The sequence below is a fragment of the Patiria miniata genome, unplaced genomic scaffold, assembly GCF_015706575.1.
Source record: "Patiria miniata isolate m_02_andy unplaced genomic scaffold, ASM1570657v1 HiC_scaffold_1, whole genome shotgun sequence".
Lineage (NCBI taxonomy): Eukaryota > Metazoa > Echinodermata > Asteroidea > Valvatida > Asterinidae > Patiria > Patiria miniata.
Window position 1 is genome coordinate 28,442,465 of NW_024037047.1, and position 24,350 is coordinate 28,466,814.

Genomic DNA, 24,350 nt, shown 5'->3' on the forward strand with positions numbered 1-24,350 from the left:
TCTCAAATTCTCAGATTTTCATTAAATCCCTCCCTGTCCTTTCAGTTTTGACAAGAACAGTGAGGACATTAGGCCGATCCAGGAACCTCCCGCTTCAGCCACAGATGACCAGTCAGAATCCCCGGAAGCTGTACCCGCGGACATCCCCCCAGAGCTCCCTGAACCTGCTCCAACAACTCGCGAGCCTGCTGTTCAGAAGGTCACGCCCACCACAACGGCCCTGCCGACAGCTGTCACGCCCCCTCAAGATACTGCCCCACCCACCACGCCCAGGACCACACCCAAGACCACGCCCAAGACCACAACATCAGCCACGCCCCAGGCAGCAGTACCTCCCAGCAAGGCTGCAGTCACGCCCAGTGATAACACTGAGGAGCTGGAGGAGAATTTGAAAGATGAGAGACTTTCTCAGGGCTTCAGGTGGGTTTGGTCAGAAAACTGACCAGTCCGGTCTGAAGTAACGGCTTGATCAGTGAAATAATGGCTTAATTTTTGTGAGCATCTGGTTTTAGGTTTTCTCTAGATTAATGGAGTCTCGTAACTTTGGCCTGATGATTGTTCAAAAAGCAAATTCATACCCATGTTGATATCTCTTTTCTTACAAAAAAAATTAAAAATTGAGAGAAGACTTTTTGCTATATTTGTTTGATGTATATTTTGGAAATTTAAATCAGCCAGCCCACTTCAGCAAGCTCAGTTTTCAATTGGTACAGACATTTGGGGGCCTGTCTCAATTCATATCCGGAATTAGTTCTGGACAAGTTGCAGGTAGAATCATTCTCTTTGTCCGGAAGAAGCTCTGCATTTGTCCTGGACATGTTCCGGGGAAATGTTCATTAGCAACCGCTTGACTCACGAATACCGATAACTTCATTGCGGGAAGATTGTGGGAAATTGTTCAGAATTCTACAACTTATAGCCAATACAAATGTCTGCAACTTGGTCAGAACTCATCCCAGATACGAATTGACGGACGGGCTCTAAGGGGTGGTTAAAGTCCATCTGGAGTGAGCGAAGTAAGGTTTTGTCTTACATGCTCTCATGCAGCGCTGAGCAGGCTGTTGCTTCATATTCTTTTCAATTCTTACTTTGTTCACCAGGAAATGCCTACGTTACTTCTTGCCGCCACTTTGGCCAATGAATAAGGAAATGATCAACAACCTCAGTGTAGAGGAGCTGAGTGAATTCCCTCTGGACAACTTCTTTGACCAATACGAAAAGGGGCTCAGGAATGTAAGTAACCATTTGAAATGTTTCTCCATTGAAATTTGATTTAAACCCTCTCATATCCTTCAATATCAATCAGAAGTTTCTTTAGGGTTTGTAGGATTGGGGATGGTAGAACTCATGCACTATTACTTCACATGGGAGATCCAAGACTTAGTACAGAGATGTGCCATTTTCTTTGTTGACATGGCGGACACAATAAATTGGAACTTGGCAATGGTAAATTTGAAGTGGGTAAATGAATAAGAATAGTGCCCTCCTATTTTCAATACATTTCAAAAGTCTAATTTGCTTCAGGCACAGTGCTGCATTTAGGAGGATTAAAGGAAGGTAGATAGAGCCAACATGCAAAAGAGACTCTAGCCAAGCGCTTATTTACGAGCCAACGTTCCTGGTTTAAACAAATTGCGAGAATGTACCACAACAGACAACCCCAGCAAATGCTGTTGGAACGGTGGAAGGAAATAGAAGTGATGGGGAAGCAATACATATATTTGGCATGAGAGGCATAGGACGAGCAGCGCTTAAAGCCCTTTACCTCTCACTGCTGTGGTCCAGGTTCGATTCCCGGCAAAGTTCACATGTGAGTAGAGTTATTCGTGGACTCTCTCAAGTTTTTCTCCGGGTTCTCCAGTTTCCTTCCTCTTCAAAAATCAGGTATTAAAAATTAAAAAAAAAAGGCTGGATGGTCATCATCATCATCGTTTTTTGTATTCAGCTTGTTGGTGGCTTTCAAGCAGAAGCAGCTGAGAAAGCAAGAGAGACAGAAGCGACCAAAATCAAACTTGCCGAACTCAGGAAGCTCATTGCCCAGTTGCTCAGGTCTATCAATGATGTAAGTTTGACTCTTTTTATGAATCTTTTACCCTTGAATGTAGAAGTTGGCAAAATGGAATTGGTCATAGTGATTCCGCACTGGCTTTTAGTTAAAAAAAATACCCACCAAAATTGTATAAAGTTATCCATAACACTAAAGGTCATTTTGTTTGAATGCAGAGCTAAGCCTTGAAGTGCCCCGGGTTGCATTATTATAAATTAAACAAAATTGGTGTTCACAATTTTCAGATAATTTTAAGATAAAAGAATTTGCCAAATTAACATGTGACTAAATTTGAAACTTTGTGTGAATTAATATTTCATGAAATCTGAAAAAGTGACTGGAAAAATTAAGTGAGAACCTATTGAACAGGTGGCAATGATGAGTATGAAAACATCTTCACTTTGATCTGATATATTGTGAAGAACTATCCCAACTGAGCCACATAGGAAATACATGTAATTGTAAACGGCCTGGTATGATTCAGATGGCATTTTTAGTCTGCTCTCCAAACATGCAATATCCAAATGTTTTTGCTGTGCATGAACTTGTTCCAATCTTGTCATTTAATGACTTTTGAGTGTTTAATTTGCCGTAAGACTTTTCTCCTTATACTGATTACTTCTGGTAATTGCGTTTGCAGGAGATAGTCGTGAGCGATACGGCAGGGGAGGAGGTTGACGTCATGCTTGCTGCGTGTGTCAAGCAAGCCATGCAGGATGAGTGATCCTCATCCCCAGGGAGTTCCCTCAAGTTGGTACCCGTCAAACTGTCGATTACTTTATACAACGAAGAAGGGGTTGGCAACAGGATGCGCGACAAAGAGAGAAATCCAAGATGCTGGAAATCCGTCGCTAGTAACTTGACTACAGCATGAGTTTGCGTATGAACAGTGACCAAGGAATAGCCACTGTTTGTTAGGTTGTCACAATACTCGAGAAAGGATAACATCTCATTGACAGAATTACAACTGTGGGCTTAATCTGGACACATGCCTGTTGAATTCTTACAACTCCTACAAAAACACGCATGCAGCTTGAAATGTCAGCAACTTGGTAAGAAATTGCAACGCGGTTAGTGCGGCATTATTGCTTTTAGATATAACAATACCGAGTACCGAAGTGTGCCGGGTATGTGTGTTCACATGCTGGCTGAAGTGTGCGAAGACATCAGTGTGTGAGCCAGCGCATGATGAACCAGAACAAAGACAGCTGACATCAGACTTTGGTACTCTATAAGCACAGCAAAAGGCACGCCTACTTCAGAGGAAAAATTTGCTTAACTTAGTGACGCTACAATAGAAATCTCCACGCACGCGCAACCGTCAGCACATCCACACCCCGTCAAATAGTGCTTAAGGTTAGCATATTTTTCTGCTATGCTAAGCACAACTTTTCTGCTGTTATGCAGCACCGAAACTTAGTAACGTAACAATAGAAATCTCCATGCACGCGCAACCGTCAGCACATCCACGCTGTCAAATAGTGCTTAAAGGGAAAATACAACATTTGCAAACATCAAAAAATAAAAGTACCAAATCATTTTGAAATACCTTGCTGGATTGTTAGTGGATGACAGTGTAAAGCATCCTGTGAAATCATGGCACCTGGTATACTGTCATTTTCAAGAAAAGTGGTATTTTTGTATCAATTTCCAACGCTGATCGGCCGATCAGCGTTGGAAAAAACTGGCTTTTTTTTCAAATACTGGCCCTAGTTGACCATCGCACTTGTTTGCAATCGATTACACACCTATGAACGGGTACAAGCCAGCTAGACTGGTTCCCTGACCTTACAATTCCCCAATATATGTAAACTGCTCTGTTTCTTCTTAAATGGAGTCAGGGAACCAGACTACAGGAAAATGATTGTTTTTCTTGGTTTTTATAGCATTTTCGAACCCAAAACCTCAAAAAAGTCAGTGTAACTATATTTGCTATATATTTCCAACCCCCCAATTCCATCCATTTCTGAAAATTACAGCAAAAGCAAATGATGTATATTCCCTTTAAGGTTAGCATATATTTCTGCTATGCTAAGCACAACTTTTCTGCTATTTGTCAAGCAGCGATGTGCAATTGAGCCTAGGTGTATCGCGGCAGTGCATTGTAATGTCACTTCCAGTGGTCCCACTTAGCAATCGATGAGGGGTGTACCCACTGATCTCTATATAAAGACTGGATAGCTAATACAGAGCCGCACAATGTACGAATTTGACGCCATATTGGTGAGACCGGCTGGTGATCTACAAAGGACAAGATGCCGTTTTTATAGACGGCATGATTTCTTTTGTAACGTCGCGGTTCACTTGACTTATATTTTGACCACCACCACTGACCAAGGTTAACTACAATTTTTCTAACGTCGTGGTTACTAAAATGCCGCAAATATAACTTTTTCGGCGTTTTGAAATAATAATCACTACGGAAATGTGTCCCTTTTAGAACATCATAATATGTGTACGTGACCAAAATGCGCGTCAACTGTTGATACAACGCGCGCGTATTTACGCGTAGAACGTTCGTATTATACGCGGCCATCTTTGTGAGACCGGGGCGAATTGGTCAATATGCAAAGTCTACTGTGTGAATGTTGTATGCATATCCGCTATCCAGTCTTTATATAGAGATCAGTGGGTGTACCTGTGCACCGAGCCCATACCCATCGCACATCATTCGGCTGGTATCTTGTTTTGCTTGCTTGAAATTTCCTTTTCTCTGCAGATTTCATAGTCTGAGTAACTAGGACTCTACGGATTGCTTTTTAACATTTGGACATTGATTGGTCACCTGACCAATCACAGGGACTGGTCACCTGACCAATCACAGGGCGCTTTGATTGATCACCAATCCAGGCAACCAATCAAAGTGCCCTGTGATTGGTTTGTCTGATGCTTGCCATGCAGGACACAGTCTAGCCAGCCATGCACAAGTCTACTTTTCCTGAATTCAAAATGGGAGCCTCAAACAAGGCGTTTGTGACAAGGATGTTTCCCGAACTGAAGTCGAAATTTCTCTTTTCTTCCCAAAGGTATGTACGATCACCCGACCATGTCCAAATGTAAAAAAAAAAGGCGATCCGTAGAGTCCTAGTTACTCGGACTACAGATTTCAGTGCCTTGAATTTCGTCCACTTCTCCTCAACTAACATGATAGACCAAAATTCACAAGTAGTGTCTCCATATGTATCTCTCTTTGCCAATGTCTGACAAAGGGCAATGCCTTGGCGTGTTACTTTGTGGATGTGTTGGACATGTTTTGGGCGGACATTTTTTTTGTTTCCAATCACATGCATGCACCAACCTATTCATGCCTTTTCCTATATTAAAATAAACTGATTATTATTTTTTTGGGGGGGGGGGCGGAAGAAGTTGAGCGTCATTCCCTTCATTTCTCTTCGATGTAAAAGCCAAAAATGTGTTGGACATGTGTTCTTTGTTTTTCAGATGGTTTTGTTGACTTCGTGCTGGTAAAAAAATGTTCGCACACCAGGGCATTAATTAAAGTGTAGTTTCTCACTTAGTGTAAAGTAGAACAGACATCTATTGTAGCATTGTACTGTAATCATAGTGCACTTCACAAACTTCTACTTCAGTTTTGAATGGGAGACAAGAACAATGTAAGATACAGTCATGTGGGAATTCTAGTCGCATTTCAAAATGTGCTGAGCATGAATCATACAGAGAAAACAAGTTTCACGAGAAGCAAAATTTCAGTCACAGCATTTTATGTAGAACAGTCATGGGGTCATTTCTGAATTTAACCAACACTTCAAAGCTATCAATATAAAGGAAAAAGGCTGGTCCGTTCAGCTGAAGATTCAGTTATGAAAACTGCAAAACAAAATTAAGCTTTTTAAAAATGTGATCATTGGTCTTGTGCAGTTGAAAATTGACAGTCTGTTGCTTCATGCATCTGCCGAATTGAAGAAATCTAACTGTTATGTCGTCACTAATATTGACATATCGCCAAAAGTACATACTTTTTTATTTACTCTACATACAAGACCATGCAGATTTTACACACGTTGCATACCTTTTTTCCCAGCTCAATTCACAGAACGATGCAACGCCTTCGGCACATCTAACGAGTTCTTGATTTCAAACTTGATGAGAAACAATCAGCTTTACGTCCCTTGGTGACGTTCTTTTCAAATACTTTTGGTACACATACATGTATATGCATATGGACGTAGACCAGACAGAAAAGTTAACATTTGACCCTCGCGGCGGGGGGGGGGGGTAATTATTATTTGCAGGATAATTAAGGGAGTGTAGAAATAAACACGTGAACACTTACAGATTGAAGGAATTATTTATGGAGGTCAACTTTTTAAATCGTACCGATGTACTCTTTGTGAGCATAAGTGTGGAGTACAGTAAAGTATAGTAGTACATGTAAGTAGTCTTCGGTCGCCTTGGTCGTTGGCGCGCAGTACATTGCTGTAGTCACACTGTCGGCCATTGTTGTACCGGTACCAAGACATGAAAGAATGATGTATCATGCATGATGTAATGCGCCGGTACTTAAAGAAGTGTTTGTTCAGACGATTCGGCCGTTGTGTTGGGCGTTAACCAAGTTAAATTGTTTGTCAACAACATCGTTCTTGTTTCAAGTGTACGCGTTCAAGTACCAAAGTTCTGGGTTTTTTTCTCTTATAATTCAAGCAATACTGTAAGGGTCTACTACAAATCCAGCGCTTCGTTATTCTTGGCTTATATACTACAGCAATAACTTGTGAGCTGAATTTAGATATTCGGTCCGTTTTTTCTCTGGTTGTGAATGATGACATTCCATTTTAAATACTGATTGTTGATTGCGACCTTCAAACGTTTATATCTTTTTTTTTGTCAGCATTGTCACATCGTTCAGTCCCCAAGCCATAAATCGTGTGAGTTTCATACAAATCTTTTCGTCATTTTATGCTCTTTTAACCGAACGTCATTAGCTCTAGTTTCACTCCGCGTATTTTATTTTTGTACCTGTTTTCTATTTATTCGAATGTTGTGTCGCATTTTGTATGATTGTTTTGTACTATTGTTTAGCCTTTACTTAAAAGATGACCAGCAGGCAGCACTTTGTACAACGAAAGCTCTTGCTTTTTTTTTAGCGAAGGAACCCGGATGCGCCACTTGTCTTTGCATAAGCTCTTGGGACGCCGCCCTTTCCAATGGCACCGTAGTTTTGAGCCGCCACAATGCCACTGCCTAAAGTGCGGTGTCCCACTTACATGTAGTGATGATGTGTCCGAAGCAGGACCTGCATTACTTTTTCATTTTGTTAAAGGAATATGCTGAAAACCGTGTTAAAGAAAGCGCCGCGTTTTTATCCTAAAGATGTAATCGAAAATTATGTCTTTGCACTGTAATTATTGTAAATAAACAAGATTTGTATGACCATCTTAAACCGACTGAATTTGGGAATTCTTTTGCTGATTCTGATCTGACCCCTTGCACAGAGCGCCCTCAATAAGGGCAGTTTTCTAGCCGAAGGGGCATACTGTTTCTGCCTTGTACTTCCGTTATGGGAGAGCTTTATCATGTTGTGAGGTATACCTGCACAGAGGGAACAAGTGGTACCCCATTAAGTCGGTCGTTGTCTATAACGGTACCCACAGGGAAATTCTTAAGTAGAGAAATGAAAGGACATTGCAAGCACACCATAAACCCCATCCGTAGGCGTAGACAAGCATTACACACACTGTGTGGACTTCCGAACAAAAGATGTCCACATAAACCGGGTAGCAGCCGAAACAGCGACGTTGTGTGGACTTCCCCACGTCCACACAAGGTTTTCCCTCTCTAGAAAACAGTTTTAGAGGCATTTTGGGTTAGGTTTATCTGTGGCAAAATGAAGAGAAACACTAGACGGAATCATAGAAAAAAATTTGGATTGAAAGGGTTTTCACAGTTTGGGAAAAATGAGTTTTTCACTGGTTTCTCTTAACCACACGAAAACAAAGGAATGTCCACACTAGGTATGTAAAACAAACGTTTCAGCAGAAGTCTAAAAACTAACGGTATGCCAATTTAAAACTTTGAATGTGGGTTGTTCTAGGTCCTTCAGAAGCCTATTGAAGATATGATCCGTGGATGTAAGCAAAATTAAAAAGATGAAGTGGACGATTAGGCGCGAGAGGGGTTCGAACCCTCGATCTTCTGTTTACGAGACAGACGCCTTATCACTTGGCCACCACGCCTCTACACAGTTTGTATTTCATAAAGAACTATTTTGAATATCTTTCAGGCTGCTCCGGTTTTCTTAACATAATTATAATATGTCTTGTTTTATGGCAGGCAGTCATAAAAAGTATTTACAAAAGTTGTTAAATAACTTGTATGGTACTGTATCAATACCAGTGTTGTAGTCGAGACTCGGCAAGACCTTCACAAGACCTTCACAAGACCATCACAAGACCCACACAATTCAAATGAACTGCATCAAAAGGCATTCCCTTTGTCATTTTTAGTGCCTGGTTTACTTGTGGCTGGTCTTTTGTATGGTCTTGTGAAAGTCTCGACTACATCACTGATCAATACACTCTTCAAATGAAAGACATTGCCTTGGACAAAATAGGGCTTAGGCCTACTCTCTTATAGAGTGCGTAAAAATGTGGCATTATTTGGGATAAAATTAATGTTGCCGACCACGGTTGAAATAATGCAACTCGCCGTCGCCTAAAATGGCGCATAATGTAATTAAAAGCAATGTCTATCAGCTTTTTACTCGATATATTAAATGTGCAGAAATCTTTGTCAAACAGAAGAAAGGGCGGATCTACACCACCATTTTTTTTTGGGGGGGGGGGGGTAAACAATTTTTGTTCCCCCAAAAAGTGGGTTCAAAAATTGATTATATCCAGTATTGTTTTCAAAAAAATAAAATGTTTTGCTTTTGTTGAGTTTTGTGGGTGGTGTATGCAGTGGCTGTCTTCTTTGCTACATCACTTAGGCCTTGATATACAAAAACAAATTGGTTAGTTTTTTTGGGGTAAGGGGGCCATGGACCCCTTTTCCTCCCCCCCCCCCCCTGATCCGCCCGCGTTGAACATAAGACGCTTTTATTGGCTTGACTGTTGATTTTTGGAGTAGCGACTGATGCCGATCGTCTTAATATCGTCACATTTCCACTCGGATCTCCCCCCCCCCCCAACAAAACAAAAAACTCGAACTGAGAGCGGCCTAAGAGTCCTGATCTTGTTGACATTTAATCTAATTAGGCCTATAGTAACTCATCATTTAATAAGGGAGAAAAAACTCACCCGAAGACGTGAGAAGGGTTCGAATCTTCGATGCGCTGTTTGGACCTCGCCAAGTCTTGTCCACCTCGCAAAGTTCAAGGTTTCATTTTGTTTTATTCAATTCAAGTCATATGTAAGAAAAAAATAATAAAAGGCGCGAGAGGGGTTCGAACCCTCGATCTTCTGTTTACGAGACAGACGCCTTACCACTAGGCCACCGCGCCTGCACGAATGAACATGTAGTTTCAAAGAAAGACTTTCAAAGCTCGCAATAAATGTGGACAGCTTTGTGCACGAGTGTTATGTGGGATATCGGATATATTTTTACAACCATATCCCCTGCACTTTTGGCATGTAAAGGACGATAAATCATTATTGTGGGCAGAAGAGCTCAACTAGCCTATAGCCCAGGTGTCTGTCTTGGCAAATTGTAATTAGGCCTAAATTGCTGGAATATTAATTTGATTTCGACCTTGTTGTCCTTAAAGTTTATGCATGAAACACGCCTATTTACAATTAGTACAAGTTGGAGACGCATTAGGACAAAGGGCAATTGAAACATTCACAACGAAATTTCACAATTTGGTTTCATTTCAATACCGATCTTTATTGAGCCTTATTGATATTCCCTTCACCAAAATCAAGACTTCCGTACACATTCATCGAAACGTCTTAATTAGAAAAAAGCGCATGGCTAGAACCCTTGACATGATGAACTTTGTAGGTATAGTGTCAGATTTCAAATGAAAGCTCATCTACTCAAGAAAATACTCGTAGTAAAATTGCACCACCACCGTTTATATTTAATATTTGTTATTCAGTTCTGTTCATATTCATTATTCATTATTCATTATTCATATTTTGCGCTGCGAAATATAGCTCTTTGCTGTTATGTCACAACCTCGCCCCCGGGGTTACTAAAGTTTCACCCTCGATTAAAATGGTAACACTTGGGTTTGCTTCCTGTTTCTGTTCCGGTTAATCGGAAAGAACATTCGAAATACAAACATTCACACTGAACCCTCCTTTAAAACCTGGGCGTTTTTGTGTTATTTTATTGCGAGAACGAATTTCCGGCGGGTCCCCTTTTGCCGCGACCCCCCAAAAATCGACCTAGTAAGTTGTGATTTTAGTCGTAAAGTTTTCGCCTTTTGCGGACGTGTGATAACCCACACTGTTCTGCATTGGAGTGCGTGTGCTACGTGCGTACTCCGTCGTCGGTGTCCGATGTAAACAGCCGGATTTTTTTCGTCTTTTCTCGGGAGCGGAGACATTAGGTTGATTTCCTTCAACCATATTTTTGAAATAGGATAAGTAAACAATTAAAGCATGACATTTTCGGGGATTTCAGGACACAGTGCCCCAAGAGCTGCCGATTTTTGCCACAATAGCTCCACCTGGCCGAGCTGAATTCGGAAGATGCCCATATTCAAAATGAACACTTCAACACGTACTACACGTTGAAAATAAAATCATCAAGTACACAACTTTGCGCGGGATAGTTTGCTGGTTGAAACTGAGCCCTGGGAACGGGGTTGCTACTGCGTGTTGGCTGGCTCTACTGCGCGCAGTACATGACCTGCTGACCGGACATCTTCATGTTGGCGAATTTGTCGGACAGGGAAGCCAAGGCCACCGGTTTGGAGCAACCTTCAGGTGCCACGACTCCCGGGAAGTTGTTCTCCATGCACACCGACAATTGCTGGGAAACGCCGCCCTCGGCACCATCGGTGTTCGAGGTGGTGCACACGTGGAAGGTTTCAGACTGATCCTCTGTCAACATATAAAGGTAGGCTGCATCAGAGACATTGTCAACACATGGTAATTGTGTAGTTGAGGACACCGTTCCCATACATATAAGAGAGAGAACAGACACTTTTGTGGTTTGGGACTTAATTTTGTGCTATGAGTCGAGCAGGAAATGTCTCTGTGTTTGAGTCATCTAAATAGTTCACTATAATATAAGACATCATGTTCAATATCAGCTCAGTAGCCGTATGGGTTTATGAATGGAAGTGCAGGATTACGGGCAAAATTTCATTTTCAGACCTATTCAAACTTAACGCGATCCTACATGGGCTGTACAGTGGTTGTAACGAGCATAAAACACTGGCGAAAATGTTGGCCGTGTTGATAGCGTTATGGACACCTTCAGTCTTACCTTGAACAAATGCCATCTTCCACTCATTGTCTCCTTCCAACTGGGAGAGTTCGAACTTGTCGGGGTTCGTTACATACTCAAACGTATCTATGTATATACAAGAGCACGATACATGGTCGATTAGGCCTACTTAAATCCGCTAGCTGTGCCTGTAGCTTTGTATTTCACTTGGAAAATGCATCGGTTTTTTAATATCTACAAAAAAACCACCTGAGCGTTGATGTATGTTAGTCATAATCAGCGAAATGAATCAAGCATTTATGTACATAATTTGGTTATCTCAGTTAAGTTATCCCATTTCTTTTTTCTTTTTTTCAACTTAAAAACGCAATTATTGGAAGGTTTGAGACAAACGTTAGAGATAATGCTGAGTCCATTATTATTAGATAAACGATTTATAACTTTGTACACGTACGTAAGAAGACCTTGCCACGAGCACGCGCCGTGAAGCAGTTCTGGCAGTAGCTTTGCTCGTCATTACAGGTCAGGTCCTTGGCGTAGAATTCCTGAAAAAAATAAACAATGGGTGGGCTTTAAAGGGAACTATACGTTCTGGAATACGCCCAATTGGGCTACAAAACGTATTGAACGAAAATTTATCGGAAAGAACACAAAAGTAGGATATAAACACCCACACAGCTATCCTTAAAAACGGGCATTTTTGTTATTCGCGCAAGACTAGTTGGCGACCCCAAAATATCGGGCTGTTCAGTGTTCGTGATTCCAGCCGTAAAGAGTTCGCCTTCTGCGGACCGTACGAAACCACATTTTTGCAGTGTGCCTCGTGTACTTGATGTGACACACACAACGTGTATCGTACATTGAATGAAAACCGATAGGAAAGGCCAAAAAAAAGTCTCCGGTTTCTGGTATGGAGCTTGCCCCAAAAGTGGTGCGGCGACGCTTTTTTTTTTTACCTGATTTTTTTTGCTTCAAAATGTCGGCTGATGACTGCAAATGGTGCCCGACTAAACTTAGTGCAAATTTATGGGAGTCCAGAGAGGCCACATAAAGCTTATTCTCGACCATAACCCAATCTAAAAACACGTTAAAATTGTGCAGCAGCAGGATTCCAGTCAAACCCGTGAGTTTGGCGGTTTTGAGACACCATCTTTTATTGAAAAAAAAAATTTTTCATTTTGCCGACGCGCATGGCTACGGCGACGCGCGCGCATACCAGAAACCGGAGACTTTTTTGGGACAAAAACGCATGTTTTTTTTTCGTCTTTATTCTCGGGAACGGTAAGACATTAGGTTAATTTCTTTCAATTAGACCTTTTAAATAGTGCAAGTAAACAATCCAAAACATGAAATTTTAGGGGATTTCAGGCCGTAAAGCCCCTTTAATACTTTTTATTTTGTAGTCCAAATTTACGGGTGTCCGTTTGTAACACTTGGCAAAATACATGTAGGCCTATCCAGCAGGATTTTTATACCAATTCTGTATATTCTGGTATATAACATTGCCTCAAATCTAGACAATGTGACTTTGAAGCCTGCACACGCATTTTTAAAAAGTAGAGAAGACCTTAAAATAATGTTACAAGGAGTACAATCCCAGTTCGGTATTCAAATGGAAACTGTTCATCACTCAGGCAGAGACTGATCCATTGGTCAGTCTTGTGGAAAAGTTCGAACCAAGGTCACATAAGACGAGGAAGTATGGCAGTGCATCTTCCTGACGCTGCAGCATTTTCTCCAATAAGATGCTATTTAAAAAAAAAAATAGCTTACAGAACTAAACTTTATTTATCAATTTAAAAAAAATACAAAAAACCTTAAAAAGAAAAAAAAAATCATTCTGTTTTCTGCGTATATTTTTTTCGCCAAAGAACATAAAATGGACTTTCTTGCATCTGCCTATACTCACCATATCTGTGTATATATCGTCAGCTCCCTGATTGCCGACAATCAGGCAAAGAACCACAATTGCCAACATTGTGAATCGCGCCATGTCCTCCGACCAAATTCAACCTATCTGGGAGAGCCGGCCGAGCTCGAGACAGCCAAAAACGGGTTTCTTTGGACTCAAAAACCAACTGAATTAACCTACACGTACTGTTGGTGTTTTTATAGCATTGTCTTGTTGAACACGAAGGCCTTTACGCTGCATAAATCAGCATTTAGTTTACCAGCTAAAATTTGATATTCATATATACCTGAGACGGTTTGCCCATTCCTAAAAAAAAAAGTTGGTCGAGAGCCCATCACGTGGCCGGTTTCAAACGGTTGAAAAGGCATTGCTGCATGGTTGGTCTTAAACACTTTTCAGTGTCACATGAAATGTTGACTCCTATGAAATCCGGTGTCAGCACTGTTTTATTGTTTGAATATTCACAATCCTCACGTAGGCATGTGCAGTACTACCAGTGAGTCAGTATTTCATAGTCCTAAATTTACACTACATCGGTACATCTGCGTTGTGCGCCACACCACGCATCAACATTTAAGGAATTATTAACCAGAGAGCCTTATTACCGTTGTATAGCTAAAGGGGTATTTTGTTGATCGAAATCGTCGAAAATTAAAAAACTATGACTTGTTTTGACTTTTGGACCTAAAAGTTTTGATTTTGTTTGACCGAAAAGGTTTTTTTTTTTAGGTATGGGAATATATAGCATATTTGTGCTTGGTTGGTATCAAACATTCTTTTTTAAAAACCGGTTGGAGACTGGATGCATGCTGATAATAACCCTCGCCTTCGGCTCGGGTGATAATCAGCATCCAGACTCCAACCGGTCTGAAACAGAGTGTTTAAAACCTCCGCCCACATTATCCCTTATTTAATTATTTAATCGTCTTCAGTAGTTACACTGAAAAATTGCCTGGGTTCATTTTACCCACGAAAGGGTGAATACTGGAACTACCCAAACTTGGGTTGTTCTATAACCAATTGTTTGGGTTAGAATATCTGCTAAATTCAACCAAAACTTGTGGTCATTCAAGACCAAATTTAATATGGTCTTGTATGTATGACAACTTTTGGTTGAATTTCACATAAGTGTGGGCAGTGGCCTAACCTGTTAACGAGACAGACACAGCGCCTTCTTACATGACAAAAAGTTTCTGTATCTCATCAGTGTTTAAAGGGAATATACATCATTTGCTTTTGCTGTACTTTTCAGAAATGGATGGAATTGGGGGGTTGGAAATATATAGCAAATATAGTTACACTGACTTTTTTGAGGTTTTGGGTTCGAAAATGCTATAAAAACCAAGAAAAACAATCATTTTCCTGTAGTCTGGTTCCCTGACTCCATTTAAGAAGAAACAGAGCAGTTTACATATATTGGGGAATTGTAAGGTCAGGGAACCAGTCTAGCTGGCTTGCACCCTTTCATAGGTGTGTAATCGATTGCAAACAAGTGCGATGGTCAACTGGGGCCAGTATTTGAAAAAAGCCAGTTTTTTTCCAACGCTGATCGGCCGATCAGCGTTGGAAATTGATACAAAAATACCACTTTTCTTGAAAATGACAGTATACCAGGTGCCATGATTTTACAGGATGCTTTACACTGTCATTCACCAACAGTCCAGCAAGGTATTTCAAAATGATTTGGTAGTTTTATTTTTTGATGTTTGCAAATGTTGTATTTTCCCTTTAAGTAAAGACCATGTATCATTTTGTTTACAAAATTGGATGTTATGGTCACGTGATGCCAATTGTCATCGAGCGGTTCTCTTGCACTGCATGTTTATCTCTCTTGAAATATGATTTAAAATAACATGCGAAAGGCGATTAAATGTTTGGGCTGTCCGGCGCTTGCCTGACGACATGACGTCACAGGACACATGGTCAATAGTCCTAGGGATTTTCTTTAATCAAAATAAGGGGATATTATTGTGTGACGGAGCAGTTATAAACGTGTGGTTTAAAACCGGTTGGGGTCCTGGCCGCGCCGAAAATTAAAAAAAAAAATTGCATTTCATCAAAAAAATTAAGCATTTACTAAAACATTTAATTTGGCTCTGGATATTTGTCTTTAAAGTTGTTGGTGACTTGAAGAACGAATTTGATTTGCTCAGTGTTGGGGGAAAAGAAAAGAGTTGACACAAGTAGGCGCGGTGGCCTAGTGGTAAGGCGTCTGTCTCGTAAACAGAAGATCGAGGGTTCGAATCCCTCTCGTGCCCTTTTTTATTCATTTTTTTTTTCAACAATACTGGAGTACCATCATTCTCTTGTGAAGCAGCGATGGCTCAGTAGGTAGACGTCTGTTTTGCAAAGAGACGATTTGAAATTAATAAGCCGACCAAACGACGGTACCCATAATTATGCATGCGTACTTTCATGAAAACAAACGTTCCTTTGTATTTTAAGACTGATGAAGATTATGGTTGGGAAAAAATGTTGCAACCTGTCGCCACTTCAGCGGTTGTGTACAAAGTCTATGGAGAGTCAAGAAAATTTTCTTAGTGTTTCCTAACAAAATTGGAAATGTTTCTCAGTCCCAGATTCATGTCTTATCATCATTTTTGCAATGAATGACCTTCATTGAGATGATGTATGAAGACAAAAGTGGCGTCAGGTTGCAACATTTTTTTCCCGGTTGGTTTTCGGTCGCCAAATGGCAGTTGCTGATAATAAAGTTACATGAAAGAAGTTACTCCGTTGTCAAACTACGTCTTCGTATACCCGCGGAAATGGCGCGAATGCATCGCTGGCTCATGCAGCCCTCCGCTCGGCCAAACATTTCCTCAGAGCTAAACTGGGACTTTTTCAAGGTTATGAGAATTCCTGGTCACGTTCTGGCCTTCTCGCGCCATATGGTGGACCGAACAGACGCCCGGACCACGGACAAAATAAAAGTTGCAAAAAAAAAGAAGAAAACAACCTTGATTTTATAAAATGTTTAGAATTTATAAATTTATTATTCCAATATATTATTCAATTTATTCAATAAATTCTAGGTCATAGACTGAATAAACCGGTTAATGTACGCAACACTGAGCAGAGTAGATCAATTGGACGATATAAGCCTACGCGTGATGTTATTTCAGTTTATGACCATTCTTATTTATTCGCATATTTATGTATTTAGTATATTATATTCAGTCCACACCCATGGTGGACTGAACTGATGCCAGCAAGACGGAATAAATGAAAGTTCCAAGAAAACAAAACAATAATATTTCTGGAATTTATACATTTATTATTTCAATTTGTAATTCCATTTATTCAATTAGGCTTTAGTCCAGGACAGGGACTGAATAAACCGGACAATGCACTGAAAAATTGCCTGGGTTAATTTTACCCAAGAAAGGGTGAAAACTGCAACTACCCAAACTTGGGTTGTTGTATAACAAATTGTTTGGGTTAGAATTTATGTTATATTCAACCAAAAGTTGTAGTCATACAAGACCGAATTAAATTTGGTCTTGAATGACCACAAGTTGAATTTAGCAGAAATTCTAACCCAAACAATTGGTTATAGAACACCCCAAGTTTGGGTAGTTCCAGTTTTCACCCTTTCTTGGGTAAAATTAACCCAGGCAATGTTTCAGTGTGTACATAACACTGAACGATCTATGTCAATTGCACAATTTACTTGATCGTCATATATGACCAGAGCACAAAAGGATATACTGGATGTCCATTAAACACAACAGTGTACTGCTAATTATTCTTCAAAAAATTAACATTATAGACCTATATGCAATACTTATTGTGCATAACATACACGGTTGTACAGTGCCTAATTCTATGCTGCGTAGAAATTGTATGCGTTGACAACTGTATGTGTTGTGAGGGAAAAAATCAGAAGGCAACCAGTAGCATGCAATACACATTGTATGGCGTTCTTTAGCTGGTAACTTTTTTTTAAGCAACTATCTTACAACACATTTCTGCGCTTAGCACCTCCACGGAATATATGCTTACTAAAAACTGGTTACTTTTACCTTTAAAAACCCATACAATGTATATTGCTTGTAAGTGGTGTCGGCTGATTTTTGCTGAACAGTAATTTAGTAAGCAGTATTCTCCAATTAGCAGCTGCATGTGATGGGTACCCGCTATTTTTGGTTTAACTGAAGTGCTTACTAATTGGCTAACAGCCACAAACCACAAGCCGCATTATGACAGTGTCCGAATGATTTGGCTACGGCATGCGAATGGTTTGAAATTTCGACTCTTCGGTAAATTTCGACTCTTCGGTTGTACCGCGCATGCTTAGGTGAAGATAAGTATGACATAGACAGGTCACGTGTGAGGACTAGAGTGCATATAAGGGAAAAAGGACCAATAGATCCCATAGGATTCTAAATTTCACGTGACACCGACAGTGACACACAAATCTGTGAGAAGTGGTCAGCGGCGTAGGCCCTACAGCGAATCGCATGAAGCCCAGATATTCGGACGCTACCTGCGCCTATCTCGCGGAGTGGTAACAAGTACTGCGTACGCAACTCAACCAAAACCTTTTAAGTCAATCAGATTACACATTGGAATGAATACAGGAAGCCATATAACTATACAATGACAATACAACTACAATTTCCACTCGTACTGGTTTGATAGTAAACAATAATATTAATAGTTACAAATAATTGTATCGATTATCTCTTTTTACTGATAATATCTCTTATTTCTCGCACTGATAAGTAGTGCAGTCATTTTTTTGCTTGCTAATATCACCTATTCAACTCAATTACAGTCGTTAATTGAGTCAATGCAACAGTGAAAATGTGCATCAATGAAAGCAAGAATGAGTGCGTCACTGATAAAAATGTCGGGGAAAAATGGATCATAAAAAAACCCATCACAGTATTCGAAAATGGGGATTTCATGCTGAACAATCTGTCTTTCGGTGTGAAGAGACAGTCAATAAGTAAAAACAGGCCATGCGAACAACATTTAGGCCTACTCCAAAAATAATTGTACATTAACAAAATGGCGTCTGCTCTGATGCACGAAAGGCAATATACAACATTTGCAAAAAAAAAAAAAACCAAGAACAAACACCAAAAACAAATTATGATGAAATACCTTACTTGACTGTAGGTGAATAACAGTCTCAAGCATCCTGTTAAATCATGGCACCTGGTGTGCTGTCATTTTCAAGAAAAGTGGAATTCATGTATCTTTTCCAACGAAGGTGGTTTTAACCGTGAACGGATGCAAGCCAATTGACCTGACAATTCCCCTACGTCTATAAATTGCTCCCTTTCGTCTGAAGTAGGGTCAGGGAACCATACTTCAAGAACATCATTTTTTTCTTGGTTTTTCCAGCATCTAGGAACACAAAACTTTAAACAGGTCAGTGTTACAATATTTGCTGTAAAATACTAACCCCCAAATCCATAACTTTCTGAAAATTACAGCAAAAGCAAATGTTGTATCTTCCCTTTAAATTCGTCCGAAAGGCTGTGAGCCCATTTCTTTGTTTTTCTTTGCAATAAATTAAAGCAAATTCATTTTGCATAGAATGGCTTTTAAAAATCATGTTTATAGTGTAAACGGGGTTGGGCTGATGTTTCTAATAATGTAACAACTTAAAACTCTTCAGTCTAATTTTAAAAAAGAGGAGTTTTTCGTTTCGTTTGTGAAATGCAACTACTCAGACCATGACAAAACAATCAGGCTCCATAAACATCAGACACAAATTCAATTTATATCCTTCACAATAACGACATACATATTTAATATCTATTCATAAGCAATTAACTATCATTATTATTTATTCGCATATTTATATATATTAAACGATATATTTAATCTCTGGTATATTTAAAGACTGGCACAAACATGTCTGAAAGATCCAGAACTTTGGAAATGTAAAATGAAGAAAAATTCAAAATTAAGTAGAAATACTGAATGAAATAATGAGAAGGCGTGGTGTAGAATGTAACCACGCCCCTCCCTCCTCGTCACTGATCCCACCCACCCTCAAACCACGCCTTATCCAAACTCCTTCCATAATTCCATACATCAAAACGGCGGTACAAACATATTTTCTTTTGATCTGATTCTTGTATGTATGTGCTGGACACAAAAATATACAGAACTTCAAAATGAGTTTTTAAAGCAACAGTTCCCCCAAAACAGGTCAATAATGGGCAAAAGCCCTCCAGATATGGACAATCGTGCAAGTCGTATTTCTTATCAAACTTTAGCTGACCCATTTAAAAGGTCATTTTATAATTCGAGATCCCAATGAAAACCTAAATAAATCAGTTAAGATGCAATAATTTCGATAACACCCTCAGTTGGCACTTTTTTTGATAGAGCTATTACAGTATTTAAAACCTGAAACCTTTGGAAGAAAAACTTTGGTTAAGTAGAAGTGTCCCTTGACACGAATACAAAAAAGGGAAACAATTACATAATATTGGTGGAAATTTACATTTCAATTTTGCCGGACATTTCCAAGAGCTGGCTTTTTAAGATACTTTTTTCTGTGTTAACTCTATAAAGTTGAGGGAGTCCTTTTGATCGGTAATAATACACAACTTTCATTACAGCTGCTCTACCCGTGCGATTTCAGAGCTTCCCCTCGAAATGTAGATATTGTTCTTAAATTGCAATTTTTGTACAACGCAAAGTTATTGAGAACATTGAATGAGACATTGAACTAAAAGAATCTGCCCAGTAAATTTAGCTATGGAGTAATTACCTTACAAATTTCGAAATGTATGCGGTCCCGCGATAATTCATGCGTAACTTTTGTACGTATGCCTAATACCGGCGCAACAGCCAGCCAAATTGAAAGCACATTTTCAAAACGTCCTAATGATAGAAACAAAACCCAGGTTTTTCCCCGTTTAGGTAAAGCATTGTGGCACGGGTAGAGTCACTTGATTCAAGAACACAAAGTACGGTTTACAATAATGATATAAATTTCTATTCACACCGAGGAGACTCATTAAAAACTTTTCTATTCACAATGAGAAGACAATATATTTCTTGATGACCCTGACGCCCAACTTGGTATCCATACCCGTCGGTATAAAATGCTCATCTAACAGGTCTCCCTCTGTGTCGCCTCGTCAATGCGGTACGTGGAGAACACTTCAATCTAATTTTGTGAGACAAATTCGGGGGCGGGGAAGAGAAAGCAAGTGAAAGGGGGGCAAGAAGCAAAGCCGGTGAGAGTAAGATTGGGAAGTAACAGAGAGAATGGAAATATGAGAGACGTGCGAAATGTGAATGGACAGACAAGGGGTAACAGTGTCGACGTGGCATGAACGTTTGAAGCATGAGTATTCCAGACGCAAAATGGAGGACAAAGGGTGGGGTGAACGCCAGAGGGCGCCATACGGTAGGGAATAAAAGAGGGGACGACCAATACAGAGATGTGATGGAACAGATCCAATAGTGTAAGTTTGGTCAACCAGTCGGTATTTCATTGAACCAGTTCAAGAGATTTTCAACCAGTTCAACGATACCAGATTAGTAGTCGGTGCAGCCAACCATAAGCCAATTAATCCAGTTGAAGTAACCATATAATCGTTGTACCAGGTTAAGCAACAAGTTGAACAACATACGGTAAACCATTGAAATAGTTTAGGTGGTCAGTCCAACCAATTCAATCAAGTTTTAGTGTTACGTGGTGTGGATAGACAAATAATCGCAAGTTAAAGGTGACACGAACATTGAACAACAGGACAGAGACAAACAGAGGGACAGAATGACAGTGTTGGAAGTGAGGGAGGAATGAAGATCACAGGAAGGAAAAGCGGGGGATGAGGATAGGAGGTCAGGAGGTCACAGAGAGGAGATGCGAAAAAAAAGAAGTAAGAAAAGCAAGACGTAAGTGGGAAAAGCAAGAGTGTTAGACGGTGCATTGAGAGAGCCAATGATGAAGCTTAAGAACCAAGGGATTTAATAAAAGCCGTTAATTCACCTCAAGGCTCATACATATTCATGAACTAGATTCATGCTCACTGTCAAACGCACCTAGACTTGCAAAGATAGCTTAACTTGCAATTTGTAACGTGCAAGTATGTACATCTGTACTAGCCCAATGCTGCAATTTTTTCCAGTGAGCGACAGAGCGGGGGAAATCTTTTAGGTTGCTTAAATTTCAATCCAAACCAAACCATAACTCATTCCAGTTTTTTTAAGCACCTTCCTGGATCCTACAAAACCCATCAAAACCAACATTGTGAAGGAACCAAATGACACAGTATTCATATACTGGGATTCCTCCGTAATTTAGAGCTAGTACACAATACAGGTGTGCTATAAAGTTCCTGAAAAGTTGTGTTTCGTGAATTTGAAATCTTAGACTTCTCACTTGATATTCGCTTCGGAAAAGTTGCTTATTACCTGGTTAACAACCAGGGGAAATCGAATTCAATACCTGTAGATGTCTAGTTATCCTGTATTTATTCGAATTGGGTTTTTTTGCCACATGCGTTCTGAATTATAAAGATATTGAGTTTCTGTGTCATTAGTTTTTTTTTAACGAGATATACATGAAACCCTTTACTCTTACCCCAACCATGGTCCATCCAACATAATTATTTAAAACTCAGCATATCAGTATATCTGTATGGTGGAATTCTGCACCAAATTGGAAGAACGTTTCGCAAATACTTTCTTTTGGTAAATGAATGAATACAAACAGTGGTGGGTGAATACGATTGGAACCACAAGAGTCTACAAGGAATACAGATGTGTTTGTGAACTGTTAGAATATCAGGTGGAAAGTTAGCTGAATAGAACTCCCAATAAGTAATTCATCAGGACACCAAGAAAAGCATAAGTTTCGGGAAGACAAAAGTTTCCACTAAGTGGCAAATGGAATGTTTTTAAATTTTAGATAAACACCTGGAGCTTGATTTCAGCTCATAAATATATCATTGCAAATAAGTATCTTTCAAATTGAATCATTTGCATTAGAAAATTGGAATTTGATTCTAGACTTACATAAAATAATTTGTAAACAGTTTGGAGGAAATTTATTATATTTACAGTAGCTGACCAATTGATAATAAAGTCCTCTTTACTAATCCAAAAAAATCAAAATATCTGGTCAAGCAAGCACACCTTCAGCCCTTTCCACACCAAAGCAAAACAGAATCTTCCGAGTATAATATAACACGGTTCACCTGTTAGTATCAACACACCCTCACATGATGCAAAAACTACATGCAAGGCTTGAGAATTATTTTGTGCATCAGTGTTGAATGATCGTTTTCAATCAATTTAACTCGATCCTTGAGAAATTTTGGAGGTCTGGACTCGCAGCAAAAACTCCTGCAAGCTGCAGTTTTCTAAGGTACTCATTGCAAATGATTGCGCTCAACAATCTTCAGAGGTTTTTTTTATCAGCAACATCATGAATTTCTCAAGCATTCCTTACGAATCAGCACCATCATTAATTTCTCAATCATTCCTTGAGAAACAATGAAGGGTTTTATGAAAATAAATGTACGTATATCTAGACCAGTACCATCAAGTTTCTCATAGGATATATGGCTGGCTTTAAACAAGGGCCCAATTTCATAGAGCAAAATTTACTTAAGTACGAAAAAACATTGCTTGGTAAAATTAGGTTACTACCGGGCAAAACTCCATGTGATGTACATTGCTTGTGAATGGTATTTAGCTGTTGTTTACATAGCATAACAATCGCATGGAGTTTTGGCCGGTAACATGATTTGTATTAAGCAAGACGTTTTTGTGCTTAAGCAAATTTTGTGCTTAAGCAGCTCTATGAAATTGGCCCAAGGTCATCCTTTCACACAATGTTCCAATAGATCTCTCTCATAGAACGCCATCTTCGTAGGAAAATTACAGCTGCATATGCAATGCCATCAGGTGCGTGTGTGCGCAGTGTACAAAATGTTCTAAACACACGAGCGTGGGGAGTGTTCATGGTAGTGCCCGAAATGTCTTTGAAATATGGCGCAGCCAATGCGCATCACAAAAATTTGACGCACAAAATGCTGATGCACGTGAAAATATGTAGGAAGTGATGTCATTTGAGAGAGACCTATAGTAGTATCTTTCAAGCATGACAACAATAATCAAGCCTGGCCTGTTTTCTTTTTACAGCTTGTGAAAAAGGGTGTAGAAATTTTGTTCATGCTTTCTTCTTGTGCTGTATAAGATTAAGTCTCGCCCAGAACAAAAAATAAACCTAGGGTATAGAGTAAATCAGAGGATTTTTCAGAGAGCATCAGATTTGCACATGTTAATGAGAGGTGGAAGATTTCCGTGGTCGTTTGAGTGAATGTATTATAGAGGGGGAAATTGCAGCAAATGTCAAAGCGAACGAATGAGAAACTGGGGAAAAGAAACAAAAAAATCAAGGGAAACAAAAACATCACATGTTAATACCAAAAAATGTTTCAATGTATGGCTGATGTTACTGATGTATTATTACATGGGTCACACTAAAAAACCACAATGAATATGTTGGAAACTGACTATGAGCACTTTATTATCCATCTATGTGTGGAATGGGCCTTATGCACGAGTCGGCCATATTGAATTAAAAGTGAGGTAAAATGTTTTTTTTTTTTAATTTGCGAAGAGATATGAAAGCAAGTTAATTACTAATTAATTACAGTCTACTGCCATGAATAATTGAAAATTTCAAATGAAACATTCCCTAATGCATAATGCCAGCTTAAAAAACTAATTGACAGTAAATAAAATGTCGGTAAAATTGTCAGTTAAGGCTGCATTATGCCTGCATAAATAGTCTGGCGCCATCCCATTCAGCAGTTAACAATTAGTCAGATACATTCAGGGAACTCGACAAAATGGCCAACTCTTGCATAAGGCCCATTGTAGGATTATCATGACATGGTTCAAACATTCTTTTGATATTACTGAATGTGTCTTGGAAGAAAATTCATGTTTAGCCGAAATATTCCCCAAATCACACTCTATTTTCCTCATTTGTGGTATTCTCCACCATTATACACACGTAAAATGGCATCTGAGGTTTTTTCT

General features: G+C 39.6%; 3 protein-coding genes and 3 non-coding genes across 9 annotated transcripts in view; 2 read left to right on the top strand and 4 right to left on the bottom strand.

Moving 5' to 3' along the window:
- The window catches only part of LOC119727697 (ATPase MORC2-like), a 39,658-nt gene extending 36,517 nt beyond the window's left edge, over positions 1–3,141 (top strand). For both annotated transcript variants that reach the window (XM_038199714.1, XM_038199722.1), the window contains 4 exons: positions 46–420; positions 1,101–1,233; positions 1,946–2,062; positions 2,688–3,141. In XM_038199714.1, coding sequence (XP_038055642.1) covers positions 46–420; positions 1,101–1,233; positions 1,946–2,062; positions 2,688–2,771 — 709 coding nt within the window. In that variant the 3' untranslated portion in view covers positions 2,772–3,141. The remainder of the gene's footprint in view (positions 1–45; positions 421–1,100; positions 1,234–1,945; positions 2,063–2,687) is intronic.
- Positions 3,142–8,169: 5,028 nt separating this feature from the next.
- On the bottom strand, positions 8,170–8,241 carry Trnat-cgu. The gene has a single exon. It is a non-coding gene; the product is annotated as a tRNA-Thr (tRNA).
- Positions 8,242–9,434: 1,193 nt separating this feature from the next.
- Trnat-cgu lies at positions 9,435–9,506 on the bottom strand. The gene has a single exon. It is a non-coding gene; the product is annotated as a tRNA-Thr (tRNA).
- Positions 9,507–10,556: 1,050 nt separating this feature from the next.
- LOC119727716 lies at positions 10,557–13,499 on the bottom strand. Its single transcript, XM_038199746.1, has 4 exons — positions 13,314–13,499; positions 11,859–11,949; positions 11,444–11,530; positions 10,557–11,055 (listed from the first exon to the last, which is right to left on the bottom strand). Exons 1-4 carry the CDS (start codon positions 13,395–13,397, stop codon positions 10,841–10,843), a joined length of 477 nt encoding a protein of 158 aa, XP_038055674.1. The 5' UTR covers positions 13,398–13,499; the 3' UTR covers positions 10,557–10,840.
- Positions 13,500–15,502: 2,003 nt separating this feature from the next.
- Positions 15,503–15,574, top strand: Trnat-cgu. The gene has a single exon. It is a non-coding gene; the product is annotated as a tRNA-Thr (tRNA).
- A 3,456-nt stretch (positions 15,575–19,030) lies between these two features.
- The window catches only part of LOC119727726 (protein rogdi homolog), a 28,188-nt gene continuing 22,868 nt past the window's right edge, over positions 19,031–24,350 (bottom strand). For 2 of the 3 annotated variants that reach the window (XM_038199759.1, XM_038199775.1), the window contains one exon: positions 19,031–20,457. In XM_038199759.1, the coding sequence (XP_038055687.1) occupies positions 20,401–20,457 (57 nt within the window). In that variant the 3' untranslated portion in view covers positions 19,031–20,400. Of the gene's footprint in view, positions 20,458–22,997; positions 23,676–24,350 lie in introns of those variants that run through there. The other variant, XM_038199766.1, reaches the window with a different exon arrangement.

Excerpts from the sequence above, each read along its gene's own strand:
- LOC119727716 (XM_038199746.1), bottom strand. The coding sequence starts at position 13,397 with ATGGCGCGATTCACAATGTTGGCAATTGTGGTTCTTTGCCTGATTGTC. Across the intron at positions 11,531-11,858 it reads TCGTGGCAAGGTCTTCTTAC|ATACGTTTGAGTATGTAACG; the intron begins GTACGTGTACAA and ends GTATATACATAG. Across the intron at positions 11,056-11,443 it reads GAAGATGGCATTTGTTCAAG|AGGATCAGTCTGAAACCTTC; the intron begins GTAAGACTGAAG and ends ATATGTTGACAG.